Raw genomic sequence first — 24,523 nt, 5'->3', positions numbered from 1 at the left:
TATTTTCGGTCACAAGTCACAGCTCCAACTTTCTGCCAAGTGCCAAGACCAAGAGTGGGGCTGGGAGTTGGTGACCTAAGAGCATTTTGATTTTTGATGCCTCCTGAGTCCTGACTCAAATTATGGCTTTTGCACTTTCCACCACCACCACTTTGAAATTGTTCTTGCTTAGCTGAACATCCACCAATTGTTATAAGCTGTAGATGGACATCATCTCGGCTTACGACGTCATTCCTCGATCCAGACAAATCAAGAGATAATACCCACTTCCCCTTCCCCGAAACATCGCATTAGTCAAAAAAAAAAAAAAAGTATTTGAATCTAAATCTCTAATTCTTATTGTCTCGATACGGGGAAATCCAGTGTTAATTTACATGCAAAACATGAAAAATCAGCGCAGCTGGTATGCTCCACAAACTCTAATTAATTTGCAACCAAGCTTTGGTAGTTCCCCATTTGCACTATTGCAGCTTCTAGCAAAACGTTTACGTAAACAAGCTTCGATACTGGCCGTGTACTATTAAAGTTCATTAGTCAATTAATGTAGGTTGCAAGGTAGAAGTCGCAAATTAAGTTCATGAATTTGCCCAAAAAGAGAACTTGCAACAGCAGGTAATGAATTGCTCTCAAATATTAGCATATAAGCTCAGCTTTTATCCTTGCTATGCATAATTTCAAGAAAAGAAGCTCAATCACAAGGAACAATCTTTACAAGTTGAGAATCTCTAACAATAATCTTACAATGAGGCTTATGAAATCACGAAGAGAAGAGACAGATTGACCATTACAAGGCCGCTAAGAAGTACAAGGGTGGCTTTACATCAATTTTGCATTTACATTTAGGTGAGTTCAGGGATAATAAGAGCGATACCTGTTCCGGGCTCCTGACTTTTAAAATCAGTCTCATCTTTCAAGTTTTAACTCGTCTCAAGTTCAATTGAATTTCTCCGATCCCTTCCGCAGAACATGCATGATGGGAAGTTTCGAACGATTATGCACTTTTCATTTTGCCACTCGGGCTCGCACCAACTTGAAAACATATGTACAATTATGTAGATCTTCCTAGGCTTTAGATTTTGTTTTTCCTTGTTTTTGCTTTTGTGAACACGTGTACTGTTGATTAACTTAGTGTTAAGGGGATCCAAACGTGCATGATTATTCTTGTCGACCAAACCTCGATATTTTTGAGCTAATTTAGATAGGAAGATGGTGTTCTTGGTTTGTAATCATTGCATGTCGCTGGCGATGCCAAGTTAGTTGGAATAAAACCATTCTTCTCCTGCTTCTTCTTCCGTGCTGGCGAGGCCATGGATGATTCCAGAATTTGTCTATAATTATCTTGACGGTTGCTTTTAGCCACTCCCAGATTGTTTTAATTTGAGATGGTAGCAAGTGACTCAAAGAAAACAAAACGGAGAGAAAAAACAGAAGCGGAGAGATGGATTCTGGGAAAATGATTGAAGCGATAGATGCCAATGATAGGGGGCCGAAGACTAACATGCTGCAGTTTGTAAAAAGGATGTAATTTGAAAAGAAATTATTGTTGCGAAGTCTTAACTTGGTATCATATGACAAACAATACATGAACAAACATGCAATAGCAACAAACGTGGTCTTAGGGCGGGTGGGTATCAAATGGCGATTGACCTTTTACTTGGAAAAATTTGAGCAACGCCGTGACAATGAAGGCAAATATGGTCTGGCGAGAGGAAAGCATGTCATGGATTTGGGAACAACGAGTCCTAGGTGGTGGTGTAGTAGCAAAGTCTTCGTATTCCAGGTAGACGTTTATGATTACATGATTAAGGAAATAATTCATCGCTGCAACCTGAGCCATTTGAGGGAAAATATAGAAGAGATCATCAATACATGGCAAGAGTTGGAACAAAAATATTTATCAGGCTAGTAGTAACTTGCAGAGCCAAGAAAGAGTTGATGAGGATTCTCAAGTTGTGCTCCTCTAGGATTTATTCATATCCGTTATTTATAGAAAGGGTTTCAGCTTGATGCATGCATGGGTGGACAAAACTGCACATTCGAACAACTATTTGGCTTACGCCATCATGCTTATGTATGATAATTTTAACTTTCATACATGTTAAACTTCTTAATTAAGACTTGACTACTAGCTTGATTAATTTTATTCTTGTTTTATTCTAAATTAAATAGTAGCATTCCATCGAAGTCTTGCAATGTTGCTGAGTACGTACAAAAAGATAATTCAGAGTACTTCTGATTCCCTTAGCCAGGAGTAGTGGCAAAACACACTCCAAGTTACTTGATAAGTCATCTCAAGCCAGTGACTTAATTTGTAAGTTCCAAGTGGCGACCATTTAGCTGATTACCAGCTCTCCCAAGTCTTTCCAAGAAGGAAACTGCCAATTGTGCTAAGTGCCAACTGAATATTTGAGTGTTTGATCATCAAGTGAATCCCCTAAGCTAGATGCTATTATTACTTGGGTAGAAAGGACGGGAGTGGGGCTTGGGAGCATATGTTCATAGCCAAAAACTAAAGTTTTTGGCGTACAGACAGAAGCTTAGCTAGAGGTTTTAGAAATTAACGTTCTGGTTGATTTTAGTTGGAAGTTTGCAGGGAAATCAGCATTTGTCATCTTTCTCTCCAAAAGCTAGTATCCATTTCTTGAGAGAGTTTTACAATCTTCCAAAGAGCCAAAATGCGGAGCAACATTTCAGGTGAAGATAAATGCTTCACAGCAAAGATAAGAAACACCGGAACAAGCTGCCAATATGCTTCTTGCAGGTTCCTTGTATGCCCCTCTTTCGTTATAAAAGAGCAGAAATTTTCGGATTAACTAAAAAAGCCAAGATAGCTCTCTAATGCAAAGGATCTGAAGTTTTAGATAAACAAGTGTTGACTGAAAAACATCATCCTAAAATCATGTTTGTTTGGGCGAAGAAATATCTACCTGCTGCATATGTGTGCTAAAGATTACTCGAATGGAGATTAGCAATGGCTAAAATATCTGTGCTAGACCATCTGAATTATGCCAATTTACCATAATGTCATCGAACTCTATTTTTCTGTTCATCAATTTCTATACTACCGTTCCAGCAAGCAAGAATCAATCCATGTCTGTCTGCCAATGCGTTAATGTGATGACTGTGGGAACTTTCTTTTTCCAGGTAATTTAATTTATTAATAAATAAATAAAATAAAAATTAAGAGGGGAACCAAACCTGACCTCCAATGTACGACCATAAAAAATAAATGACAAGAAATTCTTTGCCACTAAACATTAGGAATCGTAGATACGCCTAAGAGTTTTAGTCTTACTTCTTTTTTCTTCATGGAATGGAATTCATCAAGAGAAGGATGTAGTGTTTGCAAAGAAGGGAATTATAATCCGAAACTAGTTTCAGAGGGAATGTTTGAAGCTACAAACCAACGAGGGATTTGTTGATGGAACTCATGCAAATTCTTTCGATCTACCAAATCCACCTGATCAACTAGGATATTAAACGACATATAACCTGAATATGTACGTCATAGATTAATGTGGGAACTTAAAATACTATGGCTGAAATAAAATACTATGCCTATATGCTAATACTAAAAAATATTTGCACTTCAAAGACTTGTAGAGGATACAAATTTTTCTAACACGAACTGCACTAACAAAATTTTTAGAGGTAGAAGGGACTTAAAAGAGGCTTAAATGCAGATTATCTGTCGGGAATAATTATAGCTTTCTAAAACTTAGGGAACCTAGGCCACTTTTTCTAATGTTAAAGAAAGTGCTGATATTACCTACAAAAAATTATTCTCAGTTTGATTGTACCCAAAAAAAAAAACAAACAAAAAGAAAAGAAGTTCGATAATCTCATCTCTGGAGCCGAAGAAGATGCTCTAGGACTGCAGTTGAAGTATACAACATCTAACATTAAGTTGATTGGCTGTGCCTATGTAGAAAGGACTAACCGTAAAAATGAAATTTTGCTATATTTCTGCATACAGCATAAAAAATTGAAAGACCTTGAAGAGTTGTGTTATGACCAGTATCAGTTCAGACTTCAGGTACAACGTCCAAGATGAGTCAGCAAGGAAATGAGCAAAGGAAATGTGATCACAGAGGAAGGGTCACGTGACTGAGCATTGTTACAACAGAATTAGAAAGTTAGTTATTGGGCGGGAAAGTTAGTTAACCAATTGCAGATCACTTCTTGTGCTGAAAGCTGTGATCTGTATAAATAAGGGGTCTGTCTTATGGAGAAGTAGCTTGATTGTAATACAGATCTTCTTCCTTAATAATATCTCAGTCTTTCTCCTTCTCCCCACTCTCTCCCCTTTCTCCCTTATTCTGCAATCACCTCCTTTACCTTCTTCTATCTCTTTCTCTAATTCTTATCATTCCATTCTGTGAGCTGTGAGCTATTACAGTGGTATCAGAGCTTGCGATCCTTGGATTGCAAGCTTCGAACTGCTGAAGATTATGGCCGAAGGTACTAGAATGAAGAGCTTTGAAGAGCAACTCAGGAAACAAGAGGCCAGGATCCAAGCAGTCATTGATTCCTTGGTTGCAGACAAACAGGCTATGGAAGAACGGTTGGAAGGTAATCAAAGAGAGATGCGATCTCTGATGGAAACCAATAGCACCGAGCTGAAAAGCTTCATGAGTACTCAAATCAGTTCCATTTTGAGGAGTCTGCAAGGTGATAGGGGCATTTTGGGAAATCCTACGAGCTCAGCAGAGAGAACTCCTAATAATCGAAATGCTGGAGCACAAGGTGTTCGACATAGTGAATTTGGTCATTCAACCAGAGGAAATGGTCAGCATTGGCCAATGGGGGTTCCCAGGCTAGATTTTCCCAGGTTTGAAGGCCATAGTCCCAAGGAATGGATCAGGAAGTGTGAAAAATTTTTCCACCTGTTTCACACTCCTGAGGATCAGCAGATGGACTTGGTGGAATTGCACTTAGAAGGCAAGGCAGATCTCTGGTATCAAAATTTTAAAAAAGACAGAGGAGTGGTCCAATGGAAGGATTTTGGTTTGGAGGTGTGTAGAAGATTCAGCAATGTAGGCGAAGCAGACGCAGTAGAGGAGTTCAGCAAGCTTAGCCAATCCTCCTCAGTGCTGGCTTATCAGGAAAAGTTCGAAGAGTTGAGGTCAATTGTAATGCTCCAGGTGCCTGAACTGACAGAATCCTATTACATTGCTAGTTTTCTAAGTGGATTGAAGGGGGAAATCAAATCTGCTGTAAAGATGCATAGGCCTCCTAGTCTGCAGGCTGCATTTGAAATGGCTAGATGGCAGGAACACCACTTGGAACTTCTTCACAAGTCCAACAGAACTCCACTCAAAAGTGCCCCCCAGCCAAATCCCTATGGTTCTACCAAGGGAGTGCAGGATCCTGGAGTTAGGCAGACCAGCACTCTGGCACCAGATTACAGCAGGAAATCCAACTCTCAGCAGGTCTTCAAGAGGATCTCCCCTACTGAATTTCAATACAGGAAGGACCATAACCTGTGTTTTAGGTGTGGAGAAAAATTCAGTCCAGGGCATAACTGCAGGAGCAAGGGAATCCACATGTTGTTAGCAGACGATGGGGAAAAAGGTGATGCAGATCAGATAGCAGAAGAGGAGGAAATTATTGAGTACAAGGGGAATCAGCCTGAGCATGAGGTGGAGCTGACCTTGCATGCAATGTCAGGAGAATTATCATCTAGCATCATCAAAATGTAGGGGCAGTATAGAGGACATCAACTGACCATCCTTCTTGATGGAGGAAGTACTAACTGCTTTATCAAGAGCTCTGTGGCTCAGATGTATCCAGAAATGGTGCACGGGCATAGGCCTTTTAAGGTTAAGATAGCTGATGGCAAGGAGTTGCATTGTGACCACTGGATTCCTGGGATGCGGTGGGATATGCAGGGCCACAAATTTACTCATGATGTGTTTGTTTTGGACCTGGAACCTTATGATTTGATTTTGGGAGTAGATTGGATGAAATCCTACAGTCCTATCACTTTCGATTTCAAGAAATTACATCTGTCTTTTGAAAAGGAATGGGAGCAGGTGGTGCTAAGAGGAGACTCCAGTACTGCCAACGTCAGGATGCAGCAAGGCTCATCAGCTCACAAGTATGTCAAGCATAAGATCAAGAGGGCTTTGCAGCAGTCTTGCATGGTGAAAATTCACAACTCACAGGTAATGTATGTACCAGATTCTCTCACTGAATTGCTGGCCAAATATGATGACATTTTTACAGAACCTAAAACTCTCCCTCCTAACAGATGCCATGACCACCATATTCCCCTTAAACCAGATGCCAAACCTTTCAAAATCCCTCCATACAGATACCCCCATTTTCAAAAAAATGAAATTGACAAGCAAGTGAAAGATATGTTAGCTTCTGGCCTTATACAACTCAGCCACAGCCCCTTTGCATCCCCTGCTCTATTAGTCAAAAAGAAGGATGGGAGTTGGAGACTTTGTATTGATTATAGGCAGCTAAACAACCTTACAATAAAAGATAAATTTCCAATTCCTATTATCGATGACCTGCTAGATGAATTACATGGAGCCAAGGTCTTTTCTAAAATTGACCTGAGATCAGGTTATCACCAAATCAGAATGAACTCTGATGACATTCCCAAAACTGCCTTCAGGACTCACTCTGGACTATATGAGTTCCTTGTAATGCCATTTGGACTCACCAATGCACCCGCCACCTTTCAGGCACTAATGAATTCAGTTTTTGAACCTTACATCAGAAAATTTGTCCTTGTATTCTTTGATGACATCCTGATCTATAGTCCAGACCACAAAACTCACCTACACCACTTATCCATAGTCTTAGAGACCTTGAGAAAACACTCCTTGTATGCAAAAATGTCAAAATGTTCATTTGGTCAGAATCAGGTAGAGTATCTGAGACATATAATTACCAGTGAAGGGGTGGAAACTGATCCATCCAAGGTGGAAGCTATGCTGTCCTGGCCAGCCCCTACCTGTTTGAAGGCCCTCAGAGGATTCTTGGGCTTGACAGGGTACTACAGGAGGTTTGTTAAGGGGTATGGGGAAATTGCCAAACCTCTCACTGAGCTGCTGAAGAAGGATCAATTTGCATGGAGTGCGACTGCAGAATCTGCATTCCAGCGGTTGAAAACGGCCATGAGCAGGACACCAGTATTAGCTTTACCTGATTTTTCAAAACCATTTCTATTGGAAACTGATGCGAGTCAGGTAGCTATTGGGGCGGTTCTGATGCAACAAGGGAGGCCTATAGCATACCACAGTCAAGCATTGGGACAGAAAAATCAGACCAGATCCACTTATGAGAAGGAGCTGCTATCACTCATCACTGCAGTTCAAAAATGGAAACATTACTTGATGGGAAACCATTTCATTATAAAGACTGACCATGAGAGCCTCAAATACTTGCTGGATCAGAAAATAAACACTTCCCTTCAGCAGAAAATGGTTGGTTAAACTGATGGGAATGGATTATGAGATTCAGTATAAAAAGGGTAAGGACAATGTGGTTGCAGACGCATTGTCAAGAAGGGGTGAGCAGGAGGGTCCAGCAGATGCAACTGTGCTTTCTCTCACTACCATTACACCCCAATGGTTGTCCTTGGTGGCTGAGAGCTACACTGGTGATGATATAGCTAAAGAAGTACTATTGAAGTTGGCTATGGGAGCTGATGCACTGCCTGACTACTCTTATCACCAAGAAATTCTGAGGTTTAAAGGCATGATATGGATAGGAGCAGGCACTGAGTTAAGACAGAAGTTAATCTCCTGCTTCCATGACTCTTGCCTGGGTGGGCATTCTGGAAATCATGGAACTTATCAGAGGATCAAGAGTTATGTATATTGGCCTGGGATGAAGAAGGAAGTGGAACAATATGTACAGAGTTGTGATATATGCAAAAGGAGTAAGAATGAAAATTGCTCTTATCCAGGACTGCTGCAGCCACTAGCTATACCTGAGCAAGCTTGGCAGCAAATTTCTATGGATTTCATTGAGGGGTTACCTAAGTCGTTTGGCTGCAATGTCATCTTTGTGATGGTGGATAGGCTTTCTAAATTTGCACATTTTATTCCTATGACCACACATTACACAGCTAAAAGTGTAGCAGAGGCATTCTTTGATCAAATTTTTAGGTTGCATGGCTTACCAACACACATTGTCTCTGATAGGGACAAGGCTTTTACTAGCTTATTTTGGCAGGAACTTTTCAAAATGTTGGGCACAGAGCTCAACCTTTCCTCTGCTTACCACCCTCAATCTGATGGGCAGACTGAGAGGGTTAACAGGTGTGTGGAGAACTATCTGAGAGGTGTATGCATGGATCAACCAGGGAAGTGGAGGAAATGGCTCCCTGCGGCTGAATGGTGGTATAACACCAACTATCATAACAGCCTGCAAATGTCTCCTTTTCAAGCCCTGTATGGTTACAAACCTGTTCAGCTAAATCTGAGGCCTGATGACACATTAGTAGCTGCAGTGGAAGATTGGGCACAGGAGAGACTGGGGTGGAATGCCTTGCTCAGAGAAAACCTGTTAAAAGCTCAAAATAGAATGAAACAGGTGGCTGATAAGGGGAGGAGTGACAGGGAATTCGAAGTGGGAGAGTGGGCTTATCTGAAGCTCCAACCGTACAAACAAACTTCTGTGGCCGTGAGAAGGAATTTAAAACTGGCTGCCAAGTACTATGGACCCTATCAGGTGAAGCAGAGAATGGGAACTGTAGCCTATAGGTTGCAGCTACCTGCAGGCTCTAATATCCATCCTGTCTTTCATGTCTCATTGCTTAAGAAGTCATCTAAGGAGGCTCCAGTCAGCACTACCTTGCCTACCTTGAACGCAGATGGTGAGGTTGAGGTAGTTCCTTCAGCAGTACTGGATAGGCGAACAACTTTGAGGAAGGGTCAAGAAATTGATCAGGTGTTAGTGCAGTGGGAAAACATGGGACCTGAGGAGGCTACTTGGGAGGATTTGTCGTTCGTTCATGCTCAATTTCCTGCCTTCACAATCAGTCAATCCTAGAGACTAGGATTGTTTTTTAGGGGGAGGTATTGTTATGGCCAGTATCAGTTCAGACTTCAGGTACAACGTCCAAGATGAGTCAGCAAGGAAATGAGCAAAGGAAATGTGATCACAGAGGAAGGGTCACGTGACTGAGCATTGTTACAACAGAATTAGAAAGTTAGTTATTGGGCGGGAAAGTTAGTTAACCAATTGCAGATCACTTCTTGTGCTGAAAGCTGTGATCTGTATAAATAAGGGGTCTGTCTTATGGAGAAGTAGCTTGATTGTAATACAGATCTTCTTCCTTAATAATATCTCAGTCTTTCTCCTTCTCCCCACGCTCTCCCCTTTCTCCCTTATTCTGCAATCACCTCCTTTACCTTCTTCTATCTCTTTCTCTAATTCTTATCATTCCATTCTGTAAGCTGTGAGCTATTACAAGTTGTTCTATCCGACTGCAACTAAGTACCAATCATAGATTCATTAACCACCTGCAAAATTTTGTCTAGTTATTGGTCCAACATCTCCATATATTGGTACATGCTTGACTTCATAAACGAAACGAAAATCAACCTGTTATTTACCTAGTGTGATTTTCTAATTGCACAGTTACAAGTCCATCTTCCACCAAAAAATGATCGTGGGTAAGCCTTGCTTTAGATCAGAGTGGATTACATGTCAATAGAGACTTTGAACTTTGCGAACTGAAAAGTAATTTTTGGGTAGTTGATCACTTGGAATATGATTAACTAATGGAAACTCAGTACTTTGATTTACTTAGGAAAAACTTGTTCAAGATCTTCAAAGAAATGACAGATTCGATCAAGTAATAGAAACTAAAGAGCTAAATATGCTGGAAATTTTAATTTTATTCACGTTTAGTCCTTTGCTACTTGTTCTCCAGCCAGTTAACTAAAACTGGATTGAGGGTTAGCCTTTTTAAGTTGACTAATAGTCTGAATGATTGACTAGTTTTAAACTAGCATGGAAGTACCTTTTTTGTATTTTGTATTTTTTTGGGTTCTCCCTCCAAGTAACTTGGGGATTCAGTTTTTAGTTAGTAAAGTTTTCGGTTTCTTCTCTCCTCGGATATCATTTTCCTGTATTGAGGTTGTACTGAGGTTTTCAATGGCATATTCTGAGAATTAAGGTAGTAGGACAGAAATCAGTTCTCTTATTCTTCTTATTCTTCCTTGTTGGCGTGGCTTCAGGCAAAAATTCTTTTTTTTTTTTGGTTAGTAAGAAATTTATTGATATTCAATGGAGATACAAAGTATCCCAAGGTAATACTCATATTTTCAGACTCGAACCGAGTATTGGGTCGGCTGAACTCAAGAGTAAAAGGTCAATGGGTTTGATCGGATTCGATCAGAGGTCAAATTAAATAACATCATAAATATAAATTAATATATATAATAAAAAAATATATAAAAGTGTCCCTTAAATTAGTGGTTTACAACTTTATATAGTTTTTTTGATGAGTTTAGATTTAATCCAAAACAACTCTAGTTAAATAACTTTAAAAGTTATAGGTAGAAATGTAGTTTAGAAAATATGATGGGTTAATTTTACATTTTGCTAAAATTATAAAGGGCCAAAATATAATTAGCAAAATGTTTTAGGGTTTTCAAAGTAAATAAATGTCAAACTTAACTAGGAACTCCCACTTTCTTGGTTACGCCATCACTTGCTTTCCTTTTATTTTTTTTACTTTCTTTTGTTTCTTCTTCTTCTTCCTCTAGGTTATACCAATGACCAACTATCTCCCTCTTCTTTTATATCACACAATAAACTCACTTGAAAGCTCTCCCTTTTCTTCATTGTTTTTTTCCCCCCTTCTCTCTTCTCTTCTCTTTTTTGCTCGTTTCTTTCATTTTTTTTCTCTTTCTCCTAAATCCAATTCAACTTTCTCTATGGCTTTTGTGTGTTTGTTCACCTCAGGCATGGCGAATTGGGATCCACTTGGGAATTAAGACATGGGAACTTCATTCATGTTTGGTCAAAATTTTGGGTTTTAGAAAGTGAAGGTTAGCTAAGGAGGTTTGGCAGGAAGGGCTTTTAAATCAAAGCACTGGTTTCTTTTCATCTGGGCAAAACCAATCAGGAGCATCCATCTTACTTCAGCAAAGGAAAAAAACCGGGTTTTGTCCGATTTCGTCAATTCCCGATCAAACCCGATTTTTGATCGGTCATCGGGTTTGACCGAGTTTTTTAAAGGCGGTTTTTTAAGGTGGATTGGGCCGGATAATTGGCCGGCTTCCAGTTCAACCGGTTTGATCGGTCGATCTAGTTCGAGTTTAAAAATATAGGGTAATACAACCGCACTAAATCAATCAACAAATGACTATTAATAAAAATAACACTCTAGAACATTTCAAGAATTAAGAATGGTGGCATTCGGCCGTGATCAAGTCTTGAAACGAAAAGTTTGTGTTGGACAACTTAACTCGAGAAATAGAAACTAGCTTACATTATGTTCTTATCCCTATATTCATTTTTAACAAGCCTACACTTCTTTTCTCTCTAAATGCAATATCCTATCATTGCCAAGAGCATGAGATATTGAATTCCAGTTCGAGATTTACCTTTCAAAGTATTACAACCCAAATCTTTAGCACACATTTGATCAGTTTTTTTTTTTAATTTTTTAAAGTTTCATACACAATTAGACCGGAACTATGACCGGTTCTCAATTCAACCAGTTGAACCAAATGATTCAGACCAGGTTTCAAACGCTCCAATTCGTTTTCTTCCCTCCCCGTGAGAAGGTGATATGAATAAATCAAACATGGATGAAAACCAAACAAAGATTTGGGGAACAAATACAAAGGTTGCACTGGAAAGGGAACATAGCCACGTGTTGATGTTGTGCTTAGGTTCGTTTGGGCTGTTGGGGTCTGGCCTTGGATTACCTCTTGTTCAATTTTGGCCTTATCATCATCATCATCTAAGTAGTCCTAATCTTTTGAAGAGTGGAAGATATAAGTTCTATAGTTTCTTTTCAAGGCAGGCACCTAGAATTTTGACAAAGAATGTTTATTTGGAGTTAATAGACAGAGATTTTTATATAACCATATGAGGTCAAGATTACGCGTAACATATATTTTGTCGGCAAACTATCAGAAAGGAAACATATTAATGATCATAAAGGGAAGGAGACAACCTTGTTTTTTTTTTTTTTTTTCCTTTGTGCCGGTGGATCATTTATGCAATTTTTAAAAAGGGGCACCTTTGATGTGTGATATCTCGCCCATGAATACAATAATAGTGGGTGATGACTTTAATATATATACATATATTCTTTCCAAGAAAAAAGATAAGCTACAAATATACCAAATCATTCTTCATGCCAATAGTTGTGTAAAATATATATTCATATAAAAACATTTTAAACCAACTAAATTTATTTGTTTTTACATTGTACGGAACACAATAACCCGTGAAGCAAGGAAGCATATCATGAAGCACTTCTCACTATGCATACACTGTATTGATTCACTGCAAATGCATCTTAGGATGCATACACATATCACCGGCCGAATTGATTATCCAAATTCATTAACTTTCAGCTACACCGGAAGTATGCCATGCATGTCTAATTCGTCCCGAATTACCAGTTGTGGGAGCGAAGGAAGTTGAACTGAAAGGAGTCCTCTTCTATACTGTTGTGGCTGATGATGGGCTCGGTTCATTACTACAGCTTTTAACCAATCCCACAATTTCTTGATATGGGATTGCATTAATTGACACGAAGAAAACAAAATGGATAGCGATAACAGAAGCGGGCAAAGGGATTCAGGGAAAAGGATTGATGATAGCGATGCCAATGACAGGGGACCAAGGAATGCCATGCTGCTGAGAACAAGGCGCTGAATAAAAGGAGGATGATGTCCAGAGATTCTCAGCTTGGGATCGCCTGACAGACAATACAGGATCAAACTTATGAGGGCCAACAACGTGGTCTTTGGGCGTGTTTCAAAGGGAGATTCATACTTTCCTTGGTACTTGAGTTGGAGAAAGTTAAGCAACAACGTCACAATTAATGCAAAAATGGCCTGGCCAGGGGACAATGTATCCTGTTGCTGTGGAAAACTGTTGTAGTATCTCACGGTACTGATGGTAGTGTACTTGAATTGCACACTAGAATTTCTGCCCATGCGAAGGATATAGTAATTTGCGGCTTCAGCCTGTGCCGCCATTCTGGCAATTATGTAAAAAAGTGTCATTGACATGAATTTAGTACTACTATTTGAAGGGTTTGTTTTCATTTGCTTTAGAATTTGCAAAAATTGATTTATGAAAAGTAATTGTGGAGAATAATCCGAACGAGCATAAGTTATAAAATGGTAGATGCAAAAGTAAATAAAAACATCACAAAAAATTTGATTATTCAATATCAGAATTTATAATAATCAATCGAGAACAAGTGCTAAAATACGATAAGACAAGAACTAAGAAGCGTGAAAGCTACTTGATAATTAAGCTGATAGTGCGATGACTTACCGCAACTGGGAGCAGCCTCCTGCACTAGCTCTGGCTTGTGCCTTGTGCCTTTGTGCCTGATCGACCTAATTTATAAGAGGAGCCGGCTAATAAGAAAACAGAAAGGTGTGATATCATTCCCATTTTTTATGGTACAGCCAAGTATGGGTTTGTCGCGATCGAGCTTACGTTATCAAACAAACATCATTTGTAGAAAATTCATGGGAACTGCAGATGTCTCTGTACACACTCAGGTTTGGTTTAGATTTTTTTTTTTTTTAAAAAAAAGGTTTGGTCTAGATAATGAACTTTTGAAAACCTTTACTGTGAATATATGTTTTAAAAGTTCTTTTGACATTTCATGCCTTGGTGCAGAAATTGTGACACTGGGAGCAATAGTGTCTATATGTATATTTGAGGGACTAATGTGTCTTAGTATTAGACTTAGGTGGGCGAGTTGTAATTGCCATAGAAGAACTAGAGAAAATTTGAAGGCTAAATAACAAAACTGAAAATTTTCGTCTTCCCAACAAAATTGTTTTGTGAGTTCTACAGTTTGAAACTCTTCGAGTGTGTAGTGGCTTTTCAATATTGATTGAATTTCCTCCCTCCACCCTGCTGCAACTGCTTTGACCTTTTCTGCACCAAAAATCTCTTTCAGGTCCCCCTTTCTCACTAATAAACATTCTTATCAAATGACTTGCTACGACTTACTGTGACTAGACCTTTTTTAACTTTGGATATCACATGCCACTGCTAGTTATCTCACCACCAAGGGATCGTATTTAAAAACAATTATCTTTTCATGTCCGAACTTCTGATCACCTTTAGCAGGATTCAATAAAGTAATGAAGGATGCGGTAGACTTCTTTGCTGGTTAAGTTAAAATAGTAAAATGAAGAAAAAAAGTATAAATAGTAGTATGATAATCGTGCTTTCATCTTCTCATTGCCCGAACTTCTGATCACCTTTAGCACGATTCAATAAAGTATGAAGGATGTGGACTCCTTTACTAGCTAAGAAAAAATGAAGAAAAAAAGTATAAACAGTAGGATGATAATTATACTCTTATCTTCTTGTTTTGCTTCAAAAAAAAAAAAAAAAGAGTGCCATAAACATCGAAGACACGGGCAACATCATCTGGCACTAGTAGGCCTCGCACTTCTGATTCAATTTGCAAGGTGAAGCTTCCACAAAACTCAGAGTTTAAGGAGTAAGAACTCTTTCATCTTTTTTTTAATCAAATAAAAAATAGAAAGAGGATGGCATGAAGTTATGAGTGTAGTCTATTAATCCCTACACAATATTTATTGAAAATAGAGACGATCTACAAAGTAAACCCATATGACATGCTCAGCTTGAATTAACTTTGGTGGTGGAGGCAGAAAAATATTTCAGTGGGGGATACAAATAGATTAAGATTATTTTAGTTCTGTAAATGTTATGGAACAATAAGGATATTCATATAGTAAATGATAGTAATAAGTAACTATATAAATAATTAATAAATAAAACAAGATGATGTAAAGGGCCCTCCAATGTTCTATAACTCATTAAAGTACCACCTTTTTTTTTAATATAGAAAAACTCACAAGTTAACTAAACTCTCTAGAGTACTGAGTTTATGCTTGTAGCCATCATTTTTTTTTTATATAGAAAATTGTTATCAAATTATTCACAGGTACATATTGTAATGAATTCCAACCAATTATCAAGGTAAAAACAAATTCTAAAATAAGTGAGGGCACACTGATAAATAAGTGAGATAAAAATAGAATTTTTGAAAAATTCTATGCCTAAAATTCAAAACTTCCTTTGGTCAATGCGGACACAGGGCCCCCAATGAAGCCACTGATTGACTTGATTTATTTTAAACTCTATGCATTCAAGGACTTGAACCACTTGTATATTTTGTCTTGAAACAGGAAAAACGAGCACTCTGGTCATTTATCTTTGTAATTGTGGCAATTTAGTCCATTAAACGGCATCGTTTACTAATTTAGGTTTTCATCTTCACAGAATGAAGCCCATGTAAGAATTCTAATACTAGAAAGTTGGAGAAATATAACGGAATTAGTCACTTGCTACTACGTGCACTATTAAAGAAAAACTATTTTGGTCCCTCATTCTTTGGAGTTGCGGGCCTTGCGGCCAATTCAGTTATTCATGCATTATAAGCTACTAGTTTAATCTTTCATCTTCACAAAATAAGCCAATGTATTTTTAACGGAGAATTGATAACCAACACAGAATTTTTAACATAAAATTGGAAACCCTAATAAAACCTATTCCGTTACACGGGCTTGGGCATCATTAGTTAACATAACTCGCGAAGTATATTATTTGGCTCCTTTTCGATGGATCCTTACTCCATGATTTCAGTGTTTTTAAACTCGGATCGGATTAATCGGTCCGACCAATTTAACCGAGAATCAGTCAGATGTCCGGTCCGAATTGCCCTAAAAATCCGGATGATAGAAACTCGGTCAAATCTAAGCTTCGAGTCAAAACTCGAGTTGACCGGAAATCGGTAAAACCAGTGAGAACTTGGTTTTTTATTTTCCTTTTTTGTTGACTGTTTTTTTTCCTCTTTGCCTCTGATCCCTACTGATCTCTCACATCTCTGCAAAGTACAAACCCATTTCACCTCTTCGACTCCTTCAATTCAGCCACCACATTAGTCCTTGATATCTTTTTCTAAACAAGTTTTAATCTTAAATCTAGGGAAAAGACCGCAAAAAAAAGAAAGAAAAAGAGATGAAGAAGAGAGAAGTTTGAAAAAAAAAAAAGATAAAAGTTTGATTATTTGTGAGTTTTGAGAATAAATTACTAATGATATAAGAATGGAGATCCTAAAAAGAAAGAAGAAATAAGAATGGAAGCAAAAATTCAAGAAAAAAAAATGAAAAACAGAAAGAGCGGACAAAATCTAAGGCTTGTTTCTCAAAACGTTTGGAGTGGTTGCCTAAGAGTTTTCACAGTCGACGGGCTTGAGACTTGAGAGCTTATGCTACTTTCCATCCTTTTTTGGATTATTAAAAAAAACAGTGGACGTGATGGTTGGAGAAGAAGAATAAGAAAATGTAGCATAAAAATAGAAGGTGCCTTTGTCGGCGTTTAGAGGAAAAGGAGGAACGAATTGGGGGAATAATGTGGGGTTCAAAAAGCTATTTCAATATTATGTTCTAACCCCTTGGATATTGAAAAACTATTAACATATCTAGAAATGTTTCATAGTCTATAAATATTGTCCATAAATTTAACTTTGAACTTACAAGTATGCATTGAATTATATTAATTGCTACTTGCTTGTTCTAATTTCTTTGCACTTTCTTATTAAATAGTTTTGAAACATTAAACACAGATATATACACCTTTATTGATATTAACACACTTTTAGATATTTTACATAATATTTTAATTTTTAAATAATTTTTATTAATACCATCATATTGAAGTTATGGCTTCTATGAGGATGACCTCGATATGTCAATCACTATTTTGGACTTATAATTTTTTTATTACAAAGTCTTGTTGGACTAAATCTAAACTTATAAAGTTGTAAACCACAAATTTAAAGATAAATTTTATATATTATTTTGATTATATATTATTAATAAATATTTATGATATATTTATGATGTCATTTGAATTAACCCCAATCGAACTCATTGACCATTGACCCCTGAATTTGGCCAAGTCAATACCCAAGTGTGAAAACATAGCATGATTCACAATGCATATTTAAATATATGACACATGTGTTATTTACTGGGAAAGGATATGATCACTTTTAATTTTGACTAATCCTAACTCTTATAAATAAATGAAAGGGTAAAATATACTTTACCCTCTTATGATTTAGCACTTTTTGACATAACTCCTTTGTGAGTTTAAATGCTATACATAACTCTCATAATTTGAACTAAGTGTCAAAGTAACGAAATTTACATTCCATAATAGAGTCAATTAAAATATCAAAAACACCCCTACATAGTTGGAAATTATTTATTAACCATAGGGGGTTATGTATATATTTTGAACCATAAGGTGTTATATGATAAAGTACTAAATTATAAGAAAGTTATGTGATAAAACATAAAATCATAAGAGATTAAAGTATTATATATATTATGTTTATATATTTTGTTCACTTCAGTCATTTGAATTTTTAAACAAAGGCAATCTTGACATTTTTGTGACTATGTTATAGAGGATTTTTTCCGTCATTTTGATACTTTAGTTCAAACTATAAAAGGGTTATCTATAACTTTTAAAACCATAAGAGGATATGCAAAAAATCGCTAAATCACAGGAGGTAAGAGTATATTTTACCCTAAATGAAAGTCACGTGCATCTAACTGTACATTGTGGAAAATTGATAGAGAGGAGATCCATTGAATAGGAGCCAAATTAGGTATTACTCACAATTCATATATTAAAAACATCTCAGAATACATAAATTTTATGTTACATGGGGTCGTTATCCATATTCATTCTTTTGATTTATACCGGAACATTATCATTTATGTGTACTTCGTCTCTGATGGCTAGTTGTCGGAGCCAAGGAAGTTGAACTGAAAGGAGCCTTCTCCTTCCATACTGTTGTGCCCGTTGATAGAGCCTGTCCATGATATTGGATTTTAACCACTCCCATGATTTCTTAATTTGGGATTGGGGTAACTGATATAATGAAAATAAAATGGATAGTGAAAACAGAAGTGGGCAAACCGATTCTGGGAAAAAGATTGATGATAGAGATGCCAATGACACAGGACCGAAGAATGTCATGGTGCTGTGAACGAGGAAATGGACATATTTATTAGGATCATCTCCAGAGATTCTGAGCTTGACATCGCATGACAAGAAGTACAGGACCAAACTGACGAGGGCCAACAACGTGGTCTTGGGGCGTGTTTCAAAGGGAGATTCGTCTTTTCCTTGATACTTGAGTTGGAGAAAGTTGAGCAACACCGTGACAGTCAAAGCAAAAATGGCCTGGCAACGGGATAATAATGTATCGTGCGGTTTTGGAAAATCGCAGTATCTCTGGATAGTACTGATAGCAGTGTACCTGAATTGCAGACTAGAGTTTCTGCCCAAGCGAAGGAAATAGTAGTAATTTGTTGGTTCAGCAGGTGCCGCCATTCTAGCAATAAATATGCCTGTAAAATGCGTATCATTACACCATGAATTCAGTATCACGTACTAATATGTTGAACAAGACAGGAAGAAGCATGAAAACTCCCTCTCCAGGGAAAGTGGGGGAAAACTAAATGAGCTGATAAGAATCGTAACTTACAGGAAAACGGAGGAAACTCCTGTAACTAACTAGCCCTGTCTTCGGCTCTTTGCCTTGTGGCCAAGCTGATTTATAAGAGTAGCAAGCTAATATGAGAAGTTCAATGTCGGCTGACTCTCCAAGTATAAGGTTTGTCGGGTTATGACTTATGGGCTCTCGTTAGCAAACAAACAAGCATGTAGCGGAAATTTGTGGGAAGTGCCGCAGCAGAGCCCGCAGGCAATTACTACTGTTTCTTGTGAGCAAAGTCCCTGTAAAGGTTTGATTGCGCCCTCATAATTTTGGAATTGTCAAGATTTGTTACTACAAAGTTGATTTGTGTTCAGTTTACAATTGTGGGGTGGAAGTAGGAAATGAATTACTATAAGTTAGGGGCGGTGGAATAATCTAAACATAGGTAAATTTGAGGGACTAATTATACTAGTTTAGTGTTGTAGTAGGACCAAATCATAACACTATTAAACAGAGTGCAGGACAAATTTTCCATTACAAAATTATGTCTTAAAATTGTCGAAACTCTTTGGATTGTAGCGCAATTTTGGATGGTAATGGTAATTCTTTGGGCAACTGCTTTGACGTATCCGGCACCACCATTCTCTGTTTTCTTGCTCATTACTAAACATTCTTATCAGACGACTTCCAATGAATGACTATAAGACTTTTGTTAACTTCGGAAAGCGCATTGCCAGTAGTTATCCGATCAGCCACCAATAGATTGCATCGTGTCCGAACTTCCGACAACCTTACAAAGATTTGTTGCTGAACCTGATGGAAGGTTATGGACTTTCTCTGTTGGCCAAGTATAATTAGCAAAAGAAGATTCAAAGTATAAATAGTAGAATCACAATTATACTCTTTCAATATTTATTATTATTATTTTCTGTCGCTTAAATCGTATTATCACTTAGTATCGGATTTTCTAACTAACAGTTGGTCCAGGTAATTGTGTGCAGGCTATTATTGTTAGGGTATAATAATTTCTTTTTGTTGTGAAAATTAAAATGTATGTGGGGTGTCCTACTCCAACAATTAACTATCAGTACTGAGATTGTATCGAACAAATATTGATTTGCTAACTTAAACAACCTTGACTGTCATCTTGTGTAAATAGCACGTAGACGTTGCAATCCGTATAAAAATGAGTAGTTCTGAAAACAGGAGGAGGATTTTAAAGAGAAGTATTTGTCTCTCTTTAGAAAAAAGGACACCACCATTAGTAAACTAGTATCCAATATGGTCCAGGAGAGACTATAATGATTAGTTTGAGGAGATCTTCTTTCTGTCCAATCTTCAGAACCTGCTTTCTAAATATTAGAGCAGATCGCATGAGAACTCGTTTACAGCATGGCCCTTTACGGCTTGACCTATGCGCCATCCTTCAAGTATGGAACGACATATCGCATTGTATCGGACAGGGAGATCAGAAGGTGAACTCCGGGCACACTAATCAGCTTGAGCCTTCCTGTTTCATCCAGAGTTCTCAAACCGATCCAATCCTCCGTGTAAAGCCGAGTCTGCAAGGAACAATTCATGTCAAAGGGATTCCGGATTATCATTACTCTGCATGCCTAAATCCTACGTGATCAAGTAACATCTTTATGTTGCAGTCATTTCATTTTTCCCCACCAATGTTTAGTTGCTAGCATAGAGAAGGAGGGTTAAAAAAAAGAGGACTGATTTATCATCCAATTTGATTACCTGCTGTAGGGGCAGAACTGGTCCGGGAATCCCATCCGCGTAGTATCCAAATAAGGAGCTTTCTTTTGGCTTCACAACACCGTCTTCTTGAAACTGTTTCATGACAAAGTTAAGATAACAAAATGATTCAAGTGCACAAACTGCGCAACGTCAATCATTTTTAAGCCAAAAGAAACAGAAGGATCGCACTTAAACGACAGGCAATCTGCCATACCATGATAAGCACAAGGTTCTTTAAGTTAGTTATCCTTTGCTTGTAGGTTGCATTTTTTTGCAGGAGTTCATTGTTAAGCTTTGGGAGAAAACTGCACTTCGCTAGATATACCAAATAATCCTGCAATAGAAGCGAAGAAATAAAAATTTCAGATGCTAACACTTGGGAATCTAAAACATAAGTTTGACACCCTTTCAGCTTGTTAGTAACTAATTTCATAACATGCACAATTTTGTATTAAGGAAAATGTAGAACAGTTAAAAAAGGGAACCATCTAATGTCATCTTGGGAGCAGAAGTCCTCCTATGACCATAAGATGATATACAGAGAACGAATTAGGAAATGCTCTATCAAGTAGAAAACTGTGTACTGACATATGGTAGCTTGGTATAGCCACTTGGGGCAACATGAGCCTGCAATCGCAAATCAAAAAAGTTTCAAGCCAGCATCTTTAACTCAACTGGGCAGAACGGAAGAGATAATTTAAGTATACTTGAACATAGTTTGTATATACTCCCCGGCCGAGCAATGCAGCATAATGACTGCAGAGGGCATCAAACTGCAAAAATGAAGAGAAAATCAATTACTGTACAGTTTAATGTTATGTGGCAAAAACTGAATAGAACAGAAAATTCATTTTTACCCAAAAAAAAAAAAAAAGAACGGAATATTCAAGTCCCACAGCTTCATATAAGTCCAAACTCAGAAAGTATATATAGACAGGTCTTTGTTTCAAGTCATCTGTAACATTAATTTGTCCTCGGTAATATCAATTTCTACTGTTTGCTGTGAATATTAACCGTATTAGCTTCTTTTTTTTTCTTCTCCTGGTTGCAAAGAAAGTGCAGATATTAAGCCAATAAAAAAAAATTTCCAGATGTTACGCCAATAAAGCAAGTCTGTTATTAGAAATGCCATAGTAGGAAGACTAATGACAATGTTATGAGAGAGCTTACTTGAGAGCAATTAGGAATAAATGCAACACCAGCATGAGGCCCTCCTAATGATATAAAATTTATTACCTGTTTCATCAATTGAAAGAGGAAGGTAGTATCAATAGCGTAAGAGTAAAGAAAATCATGGTTCAAAAAAAAAAAAAAAAAAGGAGGACAACAACAAACAACAACAATTGGAACCCATTAGGATTTAAGAATACTGGAAAATCAACGCATCTTAACGTACTGGAAATGAAGATTCCAGATACATTTTTGCAGATACCTATTCCTATATTACTTGTTGAAGCTTTTCCCTAGTTTCTTGAAGATAACGTTATCAGCCATGGAGATGTGGAGTTGGACTTGCCAAAATTTATCATTAGAGTTATGTCTAACCATTTCAAAATGAGAAACTGAGAAGTAGGTGGGGCTATTATACAATCCAACCAGGAGGCTTTTGTGGATACAAATGCATAAGAAAAATTGGCTTTCGATTGTAATGGTTGGAACTTGAGAAGGTGAATGCAATGAATTACATGATCACATAAGAAATGCTTCTTAGATTCAGTTACTATTAAACCCTGTCCACTTAAAAAAAAAATACACCCTCATTCTACAATAACAAAGGAGCCATATAGATATTTAAAGAAAGACTTAAGAACAAATTATAGAACAGGAAAAAAACTAATTATCAGAGTTCTAGCTGCTTCTTCTTACAGGTGGTGCATCATCACATAACTCAACTAGACCTCGGCCAACCAAGTTACCCTGCAAAACAGATTGCAATTTTGGAAATGTTATAGCAATGAGAATAGTTAATGCTGATGGTATGGAATGCTATCACGAACTCGGGTGATGGAAATCAGAATATGCTAAACAATTAGGATTAAAAAAATCGTGGCTGGAGAAATTCATGAATCATATTCGTTAATCATGGGTAATATACTTCCAAACTAGATTTAAAAAAAAAAAAATTTTCTAGTAGGGGAGAAAAATTAAGAAAGAAATAGGGGATAGGATTTGAATCCAAAACCCCTGAAGGTCAACATTAGGCACTAGATCAAGATCTCGACCCAAACTTGATTATGTACTAAAGATTCGAAGACTAATTTTGCGATACATTTTAAGGAAAAAGAACCCAAAGTTGTTACATGTGGTGATGATATACCAAACTTAACAATCTTTTGTTGCCCACAAAAAACCAAAAAAAAAAAAATGGAAACCAATCCATTTTGATAATGTTACGCATCTGCAATCCTACGGCAACCTTTGACAAAAAACCGGTTCTTTTACAAAGAATGTTACATATTTGAAAGCATAAAACAATACGTTGCTTTCTTGTGAATGTTAAAGGGAAGTTTCAAATAAAATTAATACCCAAAACGAAAAGAGTCCTTAAAATGAAAGAGACAACAATATGCAAGAAACAGACAATATGGCATAGACACGAGTTAATAATCACCTGGGATTGACCAACAATGTTATAGCCATTTTGGAGCTCAGGTATTGCCTTCACCTTTCTACAAACTTCTTCGACCTGAAATTTTCAAAATGAAACTTGAAGGTAACAATTTAGGATATCATATATGCAGGTTAACTGTAAAAAAGATAACCTGATCTTTAGTCATATATGAACGTAATCTGATCTTTAGTCAATAGTAAGTAGACAATATCTTGCAATATACAACAAATTAATCAACCACCTGTGCCTCCAAGGGAGTGTCCCAGGATGTTATTGCTCCATTTCCAACTTCTCTGCAGGAGAGGAACTATAAGTATAACGTAAAAAAGATGGTATTTCTCCTCTTGATTGTAACTTGTCTGTGTCTGTTTGTATTACATGCAAATTACTCGTAGAAGAGAGCAAATTTGAAAATTTCAATTCGGACTACTAATATGATATTCATGAAAAGAGTGGACAATGGATATGTTCCCACTAAAACATAAGAATTAATGTTGAGGTGCAATGCTGATAATAACGTACCAAAATCTAGTAGTAATCAGTCATATTCAAACTTGAAACAGAATTCTTGAGTCCTAAAACTAGTCTTAAACAGCAAGCTTAGATAAGTTGTATTATAGAGTACAACCTCGAATTTCAGAGGAAAAAGCTCGTTTGAGTTTGGCAAAATTCGAGGATAGTAAATCGAGTGAAGTTTATACGAAGGTCCAAAAATGGTAGAGGGGTTAATTTCATAATCTTATAGTTACATATCAACAAACTATGAATTGATAAACAATCTCCATGGTTCAGAAACAAGGAAAAAGAACCAAAGAAGTCGTGAAAAAAATGTCATACAAACAAAATCCAAGAGATCCTGATAGATATCTGAGTTGCTGAGTGTAAAGCACAGGTCCAGGGTTTGAGCACGAATCGCCAAGTCCTACAGGACAGAAAAAATTTCCATCTGAACTACAAGATTTTAGAAGAAAAGGTACGATTGTGCAATATGGCTTAATGCACTTAAAATAGGAAAAAAAAATAAAAAACACGGTAGACTACCATGGAGTAGGATGAAAGGGAGGGAAGAACAGAATGAAACTAAAGAAAAGGCAGAAACGATAAAGATGATGAATGGTGAGTAGGTAGCCATGGAATCTTCAAATTCTTGGTTTCCTGTCTAAAAAGAAAAATGGGTAGACGGAGGTACAAATTATGGAGTATATATTTGTATGCAACACAAGAATATGTAGTAATGAAATGATAGAGATGCAAAGCACTTGTCCTCGTCAACTTTTGCCTTGTGCATATGCATGTATGTTCTTGATTTTCAGCAGCATATTTTAACTTTTATTTTTTATTCTCAGAAATATAGCATAGGGTCAGAGGTTATAGAAATCATGCGATAATTGGAGCTAGAAAGGGACATTCCATCCTATTTTGTTCTCAAGTGG

The 24,523-nt window shown here is 37.2% G+C and overlaps 1 protein-coding gene across 1 annotated transcript; it reads right to left on the bottom strand.

The window, feature by feature from the left end:
* Positions 1 to 20,145: 20,145 nt before the first annotated feature.
* Positions 20,146 to 24,222, bottom strand: LOC113780837 (palmitoyl-protein thioesterase 1-like). The gene is made up of 11 exons (XM_027326619.1): positions 24,132 to 24,222; positions 23,928 to 24,012; positions 23,332 to 23,383; positions 23,091 to 23,165; positions 22,346 to 22,396; positions 21,650 to 21,715; positions 21,187 to 21,252; positions 21,068 to 21,106; positions 20,694 to 20,813; positions 20,480 to 20,572; positions 20,146 to 20,295 (listed from the first exon to the last, which is right to left on the bottom strand). Exons 1-11 carry the CDS (start codon positions 24,220 to 24,222, stop codon positions 20,146 to 20,148), a joined length of 888 nt encoding a protein of 295 aa, XP_027182420.1.
* Positions 24,223 to 24,523: the final 301 nt, after the last annotated feature.

Source organism: Coffea eugenioides, chromosome 8 (genome assembly GCF_003713205.1).
Source record: "Coffea eugenioides isolate CCC68of chromosome 8, Ceug_1.0, whole genome shotgun sequence".
In the NCBI taxonomy this organism is placed as follows: domain Eukaryota; kingdom Viridiplantae; phylum Streptophyta; class Magnoliopsida; order Gentianales; family Rubiaceae; genus Coffea; species Coffea eugenioides.
The sequence above is the reverse complement of the archived record's forward strand: the minus strand, read 5'-3'. Positions and strand labels throughout refer to the sequence as shown.